The sequence below is a fragment of the Saccostrea cucullata genome, unplaced genomic scaffold (genome assembly GCF_032062105.1).
Source record: "Saccostrea cucullata isolate Sc308-1 unplaced genomic scaffold, CSIRO_AGI_Scuc_v1 ctg5471, whole genome shotgun sequence".
Classification (NCBI taxonomy): domain Eukaryota; kingdom Metazoa; phylum Mollusca; class Bivalvia; order Ostreida; family Ostreidae; genus Saccostrea; species Saccostrea cuccullata.
Window position 1 is genome coordinate 1 of NW_026929452.1, and position 15,578 is coordinate 15,578.

Consider the following 15,578-nt stretch of genomic DNA (forward strand, 5'->3'; position numbering starts at 1 on the left):
ATAGCCCGTGGCCGCGATTGATCACATATATTTGGAATTGTAACTATCGCAGACGAGAGAAATATGGCGGACACCACTTTGCTACATGTAGTTGCGAATATAAGGTTTAAGACTTTGCACGATAGCTTTAAGATAATTTTGAAACATTTCATGCATTTAGCAATTAATTTCTGTATTAACTTGGAAAAGGTCTTTCTGTTCATGCTTTTCTAACTTTGTTTCATTATGACAACTTTAGTAGTAATAATAATGACATAAAAAGCAATTAAATAAGTCAGGATTGAAGAATGGAAAATGACTAAGAAATAAAGTTTATGAAATGTAAAATCGGTATGGTAAAAATATACTTTATTTCCTTATATGATTAAGCGTCGGAAGGAAATGAATTTTCTGTACTGTATATCATGCACTTGCAGATAGAACTTGAGAATAATTCTATCTTTAAATCACAATGAATCTATTTCAGCATTATTATGTGTTTCCCATATTTTTTTATTTCGCCAACGGAACAATTAATCTCAAAGATGGACCAGGAGTTTGCAAAAATAAAGAGTAAGTGTGCTTTACAAAAGTCAATAAATTGACTTGAAGACACTTCTTAACACTATACCTGGTACATGTCGCTATAAATTGTATGAATTTCTATTTTTTAATATAATTTTATTCAATTTTAACCTTAGTGGAACAAACCTTAAATGTTGTACAAATTATAAACAAAAGGATGACATCTGCGAACGTAAGTATTTTATTTTGAGATATTGCAACTAATAAACAACTTTTCATTCTCTATGTGTCTACGTTTGATAAGATCCTCAATACGTGAATATAGAAAGGTTAAGATATCGAACAGTGAAAGACTTCAAAAGGATATAAAAGATTAAAAACAATACATATAACACTGATGTACTGTACAATTGAAATATATGGAGATAACAAACAGTATTCAAGCTCAAAAGTCCACGGATAATAGATACAGTACAGAGTAAACACGGACCTGTAAAACATCAGAGGTGAGATCAGGTGCCATGGAGGAGTGAGCATCCCATGCCGACCGGTCACACCCGCCGTAAGAGCATGCTCTACTTAAGAATAATTTCTAAAACGGGGTAAATTATTGACAAGGAAGTTGATGAAACAAGAATATCAACAGTCCTGTTTGAAATCATCGTTTCGTAAGTTCTATGGTCGATACAATGGCCTTGTCAGCAAATACAATTTATCATTGAGTCAAATGCTGACAGACGTTTTTCATACTAATTGTTAATCCATTATTTATACACTGAATTGACGACGGATTTTTCCGTTATTTCCCGCTCATGACAAGGAGCACAAGGCGGGTGTGACCGATGAGCAGGGGATGCTCACTCCTCCATGGCACAGGTGATCCCAGCTCTGATGTTTCGGAGGTCCGTGTTTGCTCTGCTCCTATTTTGTATTGTTTTATTGACTTTGATATTGAATACTGTTCGTTATCTACATATCCTTCTTGTCATGATCGTTAAACAGTTAATTATACCCTAACAAAAATATACTATAGTTAACTATAGTTAAATTTAGTTAACTATAGTTTACTATAATTAACTATAGTAAATCAAAGTGTCAAAGTTTTCGTCAAAGTTTTTCAAAGTGTCAAAGTTTTCGCTAAAGTTTTTCAAAGTGTCAAAGTTTTCGCCAAAGTTTTTCAAAGTGTCAAAGTTTTTCAAAGTGTCAAATTTTTTGCTAAAGTTTTTCAAAGTGTCAAAGTTTTCGTCAAAGTTTTTCAAAGTGTCAAATTTTTTGCTAAAGTTTTTCAAAGTGTCAAAGTTTTCGTCAAAGTTTTTCAAAGTGTCAAAGTCTTTGCCAAAGTTTTTCAAAGTGTCAAAGTTTTCGTCAAAGTTTTTCAAAGTGTCAAAGTTTTCATCAAAGTTTTTCAAAGTGTCAAAGTTTTCGCCAAAGTTTTCGATAAAGTTTTTCGAAGTGTTAAAGTCTTCGATAAAGTTTTTCGAAGTGTTAAAATATCCATGTTTTCAATAAAGTTTTTGGAAGTATCAAATTTTTCGATAAAGTTTTTCAAAGTGTCAAAGTTTTCGATAAAGTTTTTCAAAGTGTCAAAGTTTTTGTCAAAGTTTTTCAAAGTGTCAAAGTTTTTGCCAAAGTTTTTCAAAGTGTCAAAGTTTTCGCCAAAGTTTTTCAAAGTGTCAAAGTTTTTGCTAAAGTTTTTCAAAGTGTCAAAGTTTTCGTCAAAGTTTTTCAAAGTGTCCAAGTTTTCGCTAAAGTTTTTCAAAGTGTCCAAGTTTTCGCCAAAGTTTTTCAAAGTGTCAAAGTTTTTTGTCAAAGTTTTTAAAGTGTCAAAGTTATAACTATAGTTAACTATAGTTAACTATAGTAAACTATAGTAAACTATAGTTAACTATAGTATTTTTTGTTAGAGAAATAACGGAAAAATTCGTCGACAATTCAGTGGGTATATAATGGTCTAACAATTACTATCTGACTTAGTAATAAATTGTTTTGATGTCAAGGTCATTGTTTCGACCATAGCAGTTGCAAAATAATGACATTAAGCGAGACTGATATTCTTGTTTCAACAACTTTTTTTCAATAACGTACCTCATTTAAAAATTGTTCACACGCAGAGCATGCCCTTGCGTATCGAACAACTGAGAAGGATACAAACCCCGTATGCGGGTGATGATTGTATTTGCTGCAAGGTCATTGTATCGACCATAGAGGTTGCGAAATGATGACATTAAACAAGACTGATATTCTTGTTTCAACAACATTTTTGTCAGTAACTTGCTATGTTTTAAAAAAATTTCACACGTAAAGCATGCTCTTGAGTATCGGATCAATTGAGAAGGATATAAACTCCGTATGCGAGTGATGAAGGTATATTGCTGCATAAGCAGGGGGAATTCAACGATTGAAAAGTTACAATCATATCGTTTGTTATCAAGCACGGTTGTTAGATTACAATTAACGTCTTTTTCAAATACAATATCCAAAAATGAAATAGATGTGTCAGATTCTGTGGTATCTTTTATCTCAAGCTCACCGGTATATAAAGTATCGATCGACATCGGAATGAAAAAAAAATATTGTTAATTGACAATACTCCGTCGATATATCTACGTAAATGTCGAGTTAAAGGCCACAGCAAGTGTTTCCTTCTTTTTATCTATAAGATTTTTGACGAATTTTGTTTCATATGAATGCAAAAATAAGACTACTTTTAACGGGGAGCAATTGGTTCTCATGGGAATTCCAATAGATTGTTAGAAAACGTGGTCTCCAAAAACCACATAGATAAAAAACTCAAGCATCTTTATAACTTCAACTCCAGAGTACTTGTGTGTACAATCAGAATGTTTTTTTTTTAACAAAATAATTTTACAAATAATCATGACAAGGTGAGTACATTTACGAGTTCGATTTTTATTGAAAAAGCAGCTGTCATTGATATAAAAAAGCTTGGATTTTATTTTATCGTTAGAAATGGTTTTATATAAAGTTGTCAAGTCGTAAATTTGAATGCTGTTGATTTTGGTAAAAGTTTGTGATTTCAAAGAAGAAGGTATGGTTTTAGCTTTATTGCGCCCTAAAAATGTAATGACATCAAAAGGTTTTGAAACTGGCTTAAATATTAGTTAAATAAATGACTCTGATAAATCAGGAAAGAATATGGCATGAAGGTTTACCATTCTGCAAATATGACGTCATTAACGTGAAGCATTTCTCTATTTTCAACAGAAAAGCCTCAAAATGGCATATTTCAATTGTGATTTTCCTTTAGAAAACAGTGTCCATAGCCGTCGCCCACGTTAATTTTTTGATATTTTGTGCAAAATTCAATAACAAATCACATATCTCAAGATCTTTGTGGGCGATGCCTGTGGACAATGTTATCTGAAAGAAAATTCCATTGAAAATTGGTGTCTTCTGCAACTTTTTAAGAAAATACGGGAAAATGCACATGTTTATGACGTCATAATTAGCATTTAAAAACACATGTGAGAAAAATGACTTGTATAATTTTTCTGCATTGGATTTCAATTATTTAAAAAGCATGAGTTTTCAACTTTTACACCAGTTTCATTTTTTAGAAAATCACAGGGCAAAATTTGTATGGAAACCATACCTTCTTCTTTTCAAAAAGTTCCTGAGATTTTTTTTAATTATCCACATCTGATATACACCTCTTTTCGAATATATTGATGCACAGTACTCCTGAAGTTTCATCTCTACAACTCTTCATTTATTAGTGAGGAGTAAAGAAAGATTCTTGGTAGAACATTTAACAGAAACCGTTATGTATTTTCGCAAGGATTTTGATGAAGTTTTGGAATCCAATATAGATATGGTAATTCAAATCCATTCTGGTTGTTAGGAATATTAAAAATATTCAAAACTGACATGTGATTTTGAAGAATGTCTTCCTTAGAAAGGTAGCTATGGGTATAAGTTGGATTATGACTAGTAGTATTAAAACCCAGTTTCTCTAAATTACAATAAATTACAAAATGAATTGAAACAATGAGCCTTAAAGACATAAGAGATAGTTCGAAGTAATACTAAGTAAATAATTTCATTCCTTCGTTTGTCATGTTGTTCTAGCCTGTGAAGTAGGTACGTATGGAGACAGGTGTACAGGAGGACCCTGTGTCTATGGATACTATGGATTTGGTTGTCAGAGTAAATGTAACTGTACGTCCGACCAGTACTGTGACAGGAAAAAAGGATGTTTTTATAATACTACAAAAGGTAAAAACTATTTGTAGTTGAAAAAAAACTAATCTCGTTTTCAGGGATTAAATTTAAATTATTTTGTATACAAAATGCTGACATTAAATACTGCTATGCCGATTTTAACAATTCCTGTCGAGTTTTTAAAATCTTATTTCTTTACATACTGTAAATAAGCAATCAAATAATTAATATCTGTATGCTGTTGATGATGGTCAGTTTTTAATTAAAATATGAATATGGAAGGCAACTTTGAAAATTTTGATATATTTGATGCATTAGAAAGAATTCTTTTAAGTTTGTGTTGGAAATTTGATGTTGATAGTACATAGAGAGAATAAAATTATTTGATACTTCTTGTAAGATTTTTTCTTAAACTGAAGATTGTATATTTTAATTTTTAAACAGACCCAGAGGATGCACTATTAGAGGAAAAGTCATATAATAGTACAGTCATTATTGTTACAATAACGGCGGCAATTGTCATGGTAATTTCTATACTAGTCGCCATTGTCTTCCTTTGTAATAAAAAGTAAGTTATTTTGAAGCTATTGTGTGTGTATGGGTATTTCATAAAATTATCTAAATGTTGATTTCCTTTGCTTAATCTACGGAGGCAAAACGTTAATCAAAAAAGATAAAATGTAGCCTAATGAATGTTATGTTTCAAAAAATCAATTATAAATAAAAAAAAAAACATATCCTCATGAACTTCTTATATATATTACATATCTTTTTTTCCTGAAAAGTCGGAACTGACGATCTTTCTATTAATAATATACACGTTGCTTTCTAGATTAGAGATTATACGCCAGTTTTTGAGAAGTAAGTACCTTTAGAAGCACTCAAAATGCTTTACAATTATAATATAAATAAAAACAGACACGTCCGCAATAACATTAAAAATAATATCATAATTCTTTAATTTTCTAAAAATTAATTAAATATTAACTGAAGAAATAATATAAGGTATACTAATTATCATGGATTGCATTTACATTTTTTGTATAAAAATTAAAAGCATATTATATTTTAAAAATAAGACTTATTGTGTATTTTACTTTCAAGATAAAACAAGATTATTTTGTTTGATAAACAAATTAAAATCAATTTTTTTTTAATAAGGACGGGAGACAAATCGGCCTGAAACTGCAGAATCAGTAGGAGCGCAAGAGGATTACTCTCAGTGGACAAGGAACTCAAACAATTACAACATGCTTAGCAACAGAAGATTCAATGCGGATTCAAAAGTGAGCGCAATAGACGGGGTAGACGTCTACGATCATGTTGACGAAGGAATACACAACAGTACGTCTCAGGACATGTGCGGTGCATTGGTTTTCAGCAAGAACCATGTAATGGTTGCAATTGATGGCAATAAGGAAAATATTCATGAGAAAAGGAACGATGTTACTGATAACACAAGTGGTATATTAAGAGAATGCTATTCACTTGCTTTAAATCCGGACAATTCATCAGAATCTGCAAGGGAGAATACGAAATTCACTTGAAATGCAATCAGGAAGACTTAAAAAGGAAAATCATGTCCATGTTATATAAATGCGAATTTAAGTGCTTTGTATTCTTTTTTCATTTAAATGCTTCCTTCACCACAGCTGTTATAAAATTACACACCTATAATCTATCTAACCCATACACCCTGTAATGCATATGGCTAAAGAGTTATAATTATGTTCCCCAAACGAAGTTTGGACATATTGTTTTTACTTTTTCTGAATTTTCTTTTCTGAATTTTGTTCTCCGGTACTTTTTTGTCCGCGAGTGTTCTCGTAAAGTACTCATCCGATCTAGGTGAAACCTTTTTAGGGTCACTAGGTATGTTATGTAGATGTGCGGAACGAAGGTCATTTTGCGCGCACGTGCGTGCATGTGCGCACACGTGTAACACGTGAAATGGCCAATATAATAGATATAGCCGTAACTTTTTAAATTTTTGATGAAATGCTTTTAAACTCATAATAAAAGGATATACAGTATCAGTAGTAAAGACATGATGACATGGTCAAAATAGCAAGATCGCACGTGCATGCACGTGCGCTTCGCTCCGATTGGCTGAAACTAAAAGTCAAAATATCGTTTTTGTTTTCTGACAAAATCCTTTGAAATTTTGAACATAGTCATACATTATGAAGATCTACAGCATGATATATAAGCATAATCATGAACGCACGCACTTGCACGTGTGCTGCAATCTGATTGGCTAAAACTTTAAATGCCTAAAACTTTCTTGGTTCTCAATAATACAAGGTGAAATTTCGAATATGAATAGATACATGTATAATGAATGCCTACGTTATGCTACTATCAAAAGTAAATGCAAGGACGTGCATGCACATGCGCCCGCACACAATGCATTAAACGACAGTTTACTTGAGTTTTTAATGTTCATGCAGAATTAAGAACTTCTAAATGTCAAGACATGTAACATACTGAAGCATGCAGATCTTTTGAGCCTTGACCTTGAAACTTAGGTCAAGGTCACTGGTAACCTGAATAAAATGTTGATATTAGCTATTTACCAAAATCACCTTGACCTATGAACTTGAAATCAACCTTAACCTTTGTCCTTGACCCAAGGGTAAAAAGAAACATGAAGTACATGTACATGTATCTAGAAACACCTTTCAGAGTTTATTTCGGTTGGCAGGATAGAAGTTAAAGAGGTAAAGAGGTGGTGGTTTTAATGACCTTGACCTTTCATCCAAATGTCACAATCAATCTTAAGTTCTTGGAGTAAGATACCAGATTCAACTCCAACGTTAAATAGGTTAAGAATAAAAATACACCCCCCCCCCCCACACACACACACAAACAAATCAAATCAATGGCACCGTAGAGAATCGCTGTAAAACTCAAATAACACCTCGGACCCACATAAAATTTCAGGGAAACTGCAAAAAAGAGCTCGAGGAAAGTGTATTAAAATATTTGATTTGAGTTTCCAAAGTATATAGAAATTATTAATTTACACGGAAAAAATTACAAATCCTGTTGTGTTTAAAATTAAAGTGCAGATGAACAAAGTTAGTTTATAAGCCTTTTATAGCCTATTTATTCAGATGTCGTTAATAGCATTCAATTCTACTGATTCGAAATAGTATTTTAATACCAAGCATCCTTTGTTTATTTATACCTTTGAAATTTATTTGAATTTTTTTTAGAATTACGCAATCCCCAAAAATAGCGATTTTCGGTATATTAAAAATAAATATACATGTATGCTCCTTCGTAAAATAATCAGGTATTTGCATTCATTAAAAAAATATTAATAAGAAGGTGTTAAACAATATTGGTCACATTAGCTGACACGAATGTCTTTTTAAACATCTCTAGTAAACCCCCAGAAAGTCAATCGGCAATCCTCGGCTGACTCCGCTTCGCTCCGTGCGAGGTACGAGTCATCCGAGGAACTCCGAGTGCCAGAAAGTAGCTTCCTATGCATTGGAAAAAATGAATAGTTCCGGTCAAAAACCTTTATATATTAATTTACAAAGTATATAAAATTTACTAGGCACAGGTACCAGAGTTGTCAAAATGGCCTGAGAGGAAATATAAAAAAAATCTGAACAGAAAGGAAAATCCCTTTTCCATGTATGGAACTATTATTGAATAAGTTCATTTTGATTGGTTAGCTATCGGCGTGATACCCTTAGTCGACTTAAACGCTGCCTTGTCGTCGAAATAAAACCAACTTTGAGCCCGAGGTAAAAATCAGTAGAGGAATAAAATGTGAATCGATATATTAAAAACTGACATATGCTTGAAAAATGGTAACTTTATATATTATTTTTTTTCTTTGATTCGCGGGATAGAAAGATATGTTAATCGCTTAACCAACATGTCATAATCATCTTGCATATGCATGTACATGTACGTTTGCGCGCATGTAAAACGTTAACCGATATATAGTTGATAGTTGATATCATTGTATTTTTATTTTCTTAAATGAAATCCTTGGTTACTTAGCATATATATAAAAGGTCTTAGAGGAATAAGGCACGAAAAGGGACATGGTGAGCGTTTGGGGAACATCTGTAACGGTCCCCGTCACAATTAGCACTAGTTTAATTTTGTTTGTATTCTCGCCTCTCATTGGTTGATTTCCAAAAAGGAACGCAAATTATTTTGTATAATCTGGTTTGGTATGGGGACACCCCCCCCCCCACCCCCTTGACGACCAGCTTAATCATGTTATCCATGCAATCCCCTCATTTCCAGTCCTCGGAATCCAGATTTAATAAATGTTACTTTTCTTACCTCATGTAAACAAAGATCATGGCTGTAGTCCGTTACTACGGTTGTATTACTGCGAGGTAAATTTAAACTTATCAAAAGCAACACAATTTTACGTCCAAAGTTGTTTTATTATCCTAAAATTTAATTATAAGGAATAACTCTAATTCTTGGCAATATTATCCAGTATTATCGTAAACTAACCCAAACCAGATTATACTCGATAATATGGCCAAGAATTGGAGTCATTCCTTAAGTGTACCAAAATATTTACAAATCTCTCTTTGTCTGTCGCTTCACTAAATCCCAGATCCAGAAATCCCTCGTGTTGTTAAGCGCGAATGAACGAGTTGTATGTCACGATGGTTCCTTTTTTCTTCTGAAAAAAATTAAAAGAGCACTAAAATAAATCCATTGAAACATAACTGGACAAAAATTTCTATTATATTATTGTTAAATTACCTGATCCGATTAAGCAAGACGGATGTTCGAACTCAAGTTCAAAGCAGTTAATGGAGAAATGAATTTATCTGATTAATAAATCGTCCGACTACGACATATACGTTTATTTCAGATTCCCTATAAATCAAATAAACAATATGGATGTTATTTTGTCTGTTTAATGGCGCTTTTGTGACAACAAATGTGACGACCCAAATAGGACAGATCATGCATTGGGTAGGTCACAAGTGCATGAACGTCATCAATGCAATAATCAATCAAATTCAATCGATCAATTATTAATCAATCAGTCAATCAATCAATTCTGATATCAATCAAGTCAATTACGTGTCAATCAATTATTAATCAATCAATTCAAATATCAATCAAGACAATAAACAATGGAATGAGAGTAAGAATATGTGTAGCACTCGTCCAATTGCGTTGAGGTGCAACGGAATACGCAAACACTAAGAATTCCAACTACGATAAGGCTGAAGTGGACGCTATCCCCAACAGGCAGTCAACACGGTAAAACAGAGACTTCATCACCGTGACATTGGTTGATGCGGACACTGTATCCAACAGGCAGACATCGCAGAATACGCAATCATACAGAATTCACTAATGTAACACAAGATGATGAAGAAGCTAGACCAAATAGGACACCATTAAGGAATATTGGAGCACACGATAATCACCGCGACGTAGGCTCTCATGGATGCAGGACCAAGCAGGCAGTCTTCAGCTACAATGACATAACAAAATGAGAATATAGAGTTTGGAGTACATGTATGTTGTAGGTTTATGAAATTAAATACAATAAAGATGTGTAACTCTTGAATACTCGATTTATTTCGACATAATTCCCATTTATTACTATTAGCATGTAAGGGTGGAATGTGACCTAATTTATGACCTCACATTTTGGTGAGAGTTACAATGTATTTCCCTTCATTTAAAATTAATTAAAAAATTATTTTTTAAAACTCATCTGGTAAAAAAGGGTTTTTTTTTTTAATTGTCATTCTATTTCTAATGTTTTCATACATATTTCCACCACGGTATTTCATGATATTCTTTTTATTTTATTTTAATTTTTTATTTAATGATAATCGCTTTCCCCTAATGCAATCTTTGTTAAATACTATGGAAGCACGTGGCATAGCCATGAGTGAACGTCTAAAAATAACATCGGTAATGGCGGCCTACTCGGAGACAATCAACATGCAGCTCAAATTACTTTTAACTTGCTTTTTTATGTTATTTAAGTATCAAAAGATTATGAAAGTGACATTTTTAACAAGCATACCTTCCAACAATAACTTTCCGAAGTTTAAAATATGGCGATAAACAAAAGAAATTGCATATGTCTCTAGGTAATACTACGGTATGTACGTATGAAAGCCGTGTTTCACCTGAAAGAAAAACTTATCAAAATCCCATTGTGATGTAAAATACGCATCCCTTTCTCACAGAAATTTATTTTAGGAAAAAAGTGCGTATTATATTCCCCCAAATACGGTAAATCGTTTTAATTCCACGGTGTTTAAAATTTCACGATTTCTCAAAAATTATCAATGTCGATGGTTTTCATTTCACGCTGCAAGAAATTATTTAAGATTTTGTATAATCATTTAAACGTTTCTTAAACAAATAATAGGATTGACGAGGGTTTAATTTCGCGGAGAAATTATAAAACACGAACATAGTGAAATTAAAACCATCGTGATTATTTGCCAATCTACTGTACTTCTTAGTTAATGAATTGTTTAACTTTCTCCTGGGCAATCCTTTTTGACTGTAAAATGCTTTAATATAACGTCAGAGTATTACCGGGGATATATACTTGATGGACATTTAAGGGCAGATAATTTGATCCTATAAGGGATTGAAATGCTTAATATTTCTTTTTAAATGCTTATTTACAAGCTTTATCATTCTTATCACAGGTCCTTGGGGACAGGACCCCCCCCCTCCCGTGTTCCGTACTCGAAGGATTCTTTGACTTTTTTGAATAAAATATTTTTCTATGATATATTCACAAACTATTACAACTGAAAAATCCAAAATTTAAGCTAAAACTAGCCCTTCATAAAAATTCACCCTCACTGATACTAAAACAGAACAAGGTTGGCAACTTCAACATACGATTTTCGACCCCTCGGTAGGAAATACTCAAAACATTATGATGAAAGCTACTTACCGACTGGAAGTAAAGGTTTCAATATCTTCAAAGATTATAAATTAATTGAAACATCGCTAATTTGTGTCCCATTGTATTTCCAGTCCTGAGGATTTTCATGTTTAACACCGGCGACTCATCATTTCAAATGATAATGAACGGAAGTCGTCATTTTTACTATTTCTAGAAGGGGAAAACCCAACAACTGCTTTTTACGAAACATTGACAAAACATTTTGCGAAACATAGCAAATTCTAAGAATAAAGCTAGGGGTATCGATTCACACTTTCATCGCCTGTGGATTTTACAATTTACGCATCGAGAATCCTTCTGTAACAAAACCAGATTTGAGGCATCGAAATGATAAATTATCTCTACATTTTTCAAGCGTAGTAAATGTCTGGTAATTCCACATTTGCTTATTTGGAATTGGAATGGAAATTAGTAATTCGAAATTGATATGTAAATAAGAGAAAAAAATACTTTATTTTAGGGATGTCAAAATACTCAATAATTGATATTCGAATATTCGATAGAAGTATTCGAATATATATTCAAATATTCGATAAAATAAATACATTTTGCAATATACAATATATATTTTCACTTTCCTGTCAACCAGTATACATTTTATGTCATTATTTTGGAATAAAATTTTATGTAGAGTTTTCAAAATGCAAAGTTTTTTTTTTTTTAAATGTTACAGAATATATGTACAGCATACATAATTTTTTTGTGTGGAAAATTCAAGTCTCTTTAATATGTTCCAGATTAATTGATCGTCTTACCAAAGTCTACACTACCTACCAGGGTTCTCCACAATGGGTTTTACCATGGTGGCCCGCCATGGTTAAATTTTTCAGTCTAGTAGAACCCTCAAACGGGGGTAAACGGAAGTAGGAAAACCGTACCCTCAAACGGGGGTACGCGTATGCGCAGACACTAAAAAAAGTATCGTTTTCACGGAAAAACGTGTGGTCCACAAAATATGCTCGTGCAAAGTGATGGATTATTTCGTAGCTCTGTATATACTCAAATTTGATAGATTAAAGGTGTTTAAAGAGATTGTATTGCGAAAAAGTATATGTTTATTGCAAAAATTGAGACTTTTTCTCTCCCAAAGTTTAGCATATTCTGTGCCTTGACCTCCATGCTTGATACAACTAGATTTTTTATTCATAATTTAATAAAACAGATGAATAAACAAACAATAAATTGTTTAAAGTTGAACTACATATAATTCCCTTCCCCGTTATTAGAAATCTTGTGTAATTAACATGTTATTTATTATTTTTCGACACTTTCTTGTGTGCACGTCCGAATTTCCTCTGTCCTGTAAACAAACCTTTGTGCTTCAGAAATGAGGTTAATAAAACGAAAACATTTTTATTATTTTTTTTAATTGAAAACATGAATAAAAAATCTAGTTGTATCAAGCATGGAGGTCAAGGCACAGAATACGCTAATTTTGGGAGAGAAAAAGTCTCAATTTTTGCAATAAACATATACTTTTTCGCAATACAATCTCTTTAAACACCTTTAATCTATCAAATTTGAGTACATACAGAGCTACGAAATAATCCATTTTTTTTTAGTATCTGCGCATGCGCATACCCCTGTTTGAGGGTACGGTTTTCCTACTTCCGTTTACCCCCGTTTGAGGGTTCGACTAGACTCTATATAACGGGTTTATAAAAGATGGCAATTACGAGCATGAGAATCGTCATGCTTGCGATTCAACTTTCTGTGCCCGAAAAAAAAACTCTGTAAAAATTTCATATTCCTCTGTATTTAATCAGTTTCTCATGCTCTGTTTTTAAGCTTTAACTTTATTATATTTTTTATTAAATGTGCATAGAGCTTACGTCTCAATCGCCGTCTTAGGTTTAGTCTTAGTTTTATAGTTACTTCCCGTTGTTATGAAACATCGCGTGGCGCTATCTTTAGCACTGGGCACGTGGAGAAATAAACAAAACTTGTTGATAAAAGCAATATCTAGAAAAATAAAACGTTTAGAAAAAGGGGCATTGGTCCAAATGCTCCTTTGTGTGTTAACTTTAAAAAAATACTACCAATTCATTTTATACAACAGGCTACAGTTCTTATAATTATTAATTTCTGAAAAGTATTGCCATGGTTACTAACTACCTGTATCAACAATTTTTCTTTAAATTCCTTCTGAAGGTTACTACAGTTTTAGACAAATGTTGGTACATTCGTGAAGTAAGATACAGAATAAATCTTTTTCAATTTAATTATTATTATTTTAACTTTAAAAGGTGTTAGTTATTTCATTGTATTGTGTTGCAGTGGCTAAGTTTAAAAATTGTAAAACCAATCATTGATTAATGAAGATTAGGAAGTCTAAGACGCATTCGTGTTTTCGGCCACATTTCGCCATCGCACAGCTTCCTCCATGGTTAAATTTTCAAATGTGGAGAACCCTGCCTACTCCTACAAATTTATACCACGCTAAACAATTATCTACTGGAGAAAAATTAAAGTCAATCAATTTTAGCTGATTAATTTCCTGATAATTATTTTAATGTCATTTACATAAACAAGGGATCCATGTGTTTTCTGTAAAAGTGTGTCCTTACAACAATACAAACTGATTGTAAGTACATGGCACTGTTATACCACTAATTCAATGATCAAAGAATAATTTACTAGTATTTCAATAGTTACACTATTCAAGTGATCCAACAGGGATGTCTTTAATTTTTTCAAAAATCAAATTTTATTCCTTGTCACCAGTACGACCTTGATTCAATTTCAAATAAAACTTGCCAGATTTTTCTCTCTATTAAATGCCTGTATGCTTAAGAACCGAATATTCGAATCATATATTTTTATTCGAATATCAACTCATCGAATGAATATTCGAATATTCGTTGACTTCCTTACTTTATTTCAACAATGATTTAAAAGCAAAAAAATGTAGCTAACGCTTTTTAACGCTTCTACGTGAAAATTGCAATCGCAATTTCAAGATGTGCAAAAATAATACTTGCGTTTTCGAAATAACAAGGTTGTCGCCTGATAAGGCTTCATTACAGATATATGTAAATGTAAGAATGGAATGCTGTTTATTTGCTAAAATAATTTTTCATGCATAAAAAATCTTTCCACAGATATTAAAAACACAAGGTATATAAGGGTTTGATCGAAGAATAGTCGAGTACTCAATTATTTGTTGACATCTAATATATTAATTTACTTTTATATCCACAATTTTTTCCTGCAGTGAAAGAAGACCAATCTGGCTATTTGCAGCTTTGCTAAACTCCTTGTTCATAGTTTTAAGATTGATTGATTGCTTGTATGTTGATTAACGTCCCTCTTGAGAATTTTTCACTCGTACGGAGACGCCGCCACTTGCCGGTGGAGAGCAACAAATTTTGTCATACTCGCGATCGGCACTTAGGGCTATTGAGCATGGGGGTCTTTTTCGTGCCAGCACCTATTGCGACACGGAACCTAGGTTTATACAGTCTCATCCGAAGGACCCGTCTCCACGTCCCACAGGGACTCGACCTACATAGTATTAAGAAAAACTATTGAGTGAACAAGTAATTTATTGAAACTTGTAAATGATAAAAAATAATTTATTTATTACATTTTCCGCATTGTAGGATTTGAAGTTGTAATAGCATTAATGCAAGAAAAAACAAGCCATGCTTGAATGGTGAAAATTCATTATTGTTGATACATTAATAAAAATAATTTTGTCAGGCTGATAATATAATCTCTTATAAGTTTGTGAGCTTTCTTGCTTTACAGTATTCATTGCAAGTATGTGAGTTTGTTATGGTTTTTCTATATTGTCAAAATTAAAATACCTAAAATAAAAATTAGATTACTAACAAAAAATGTAAATTAATATATTATAATATATTATAATATATATCAAATTATTTCCAAATATTCATTTCCTTGATCATTGCATACAGGACTTTTTTCGGTTCCTTCTATT

At 32.3% G+C, this 15,578-nt stretch overlaps 1 protein-coding gene across 2 annotated transcripts; it reads left to right on the forward strand.

The window, feature by feature from the left end:
- Window positions 1–386: 386 nt before the first annotated feature.
- On the forward strand, window positions 387–6,356 carry LOC134280884 (uncharacterized). Of its 2 annotated transcripts, XM_062763336.1 has the most exons (6): window positions 387–552; window positions 681–736; window positions 4,594–4,740; window positions 5,131–5,254; window positions 5,519–5,547; window positions 5,848–6,356. In XM_062763336.1, the coding sequence occupies exons 1-6, from the start codon at window positions 452–454 to the stop codon at window positions 6,231–6,233; spliced, it is 843 nt and encodes a 280-aa protein (XP_062619320.1). In that variant the 5' UTR covers window positions 387–451; the 3' UTR covers window positions 6,234–6,356. The 2 variants fall into 2 exon arrangements, with proteins under 2 accessions (XP_062619320.1, XP_062619321.1); XM_062763337.1 differs by lacking the exon at window positions 681–736.
- The last annotated feature ends 9,222 nt before the right edge of the window (window positions 6,357–15,578 follow it).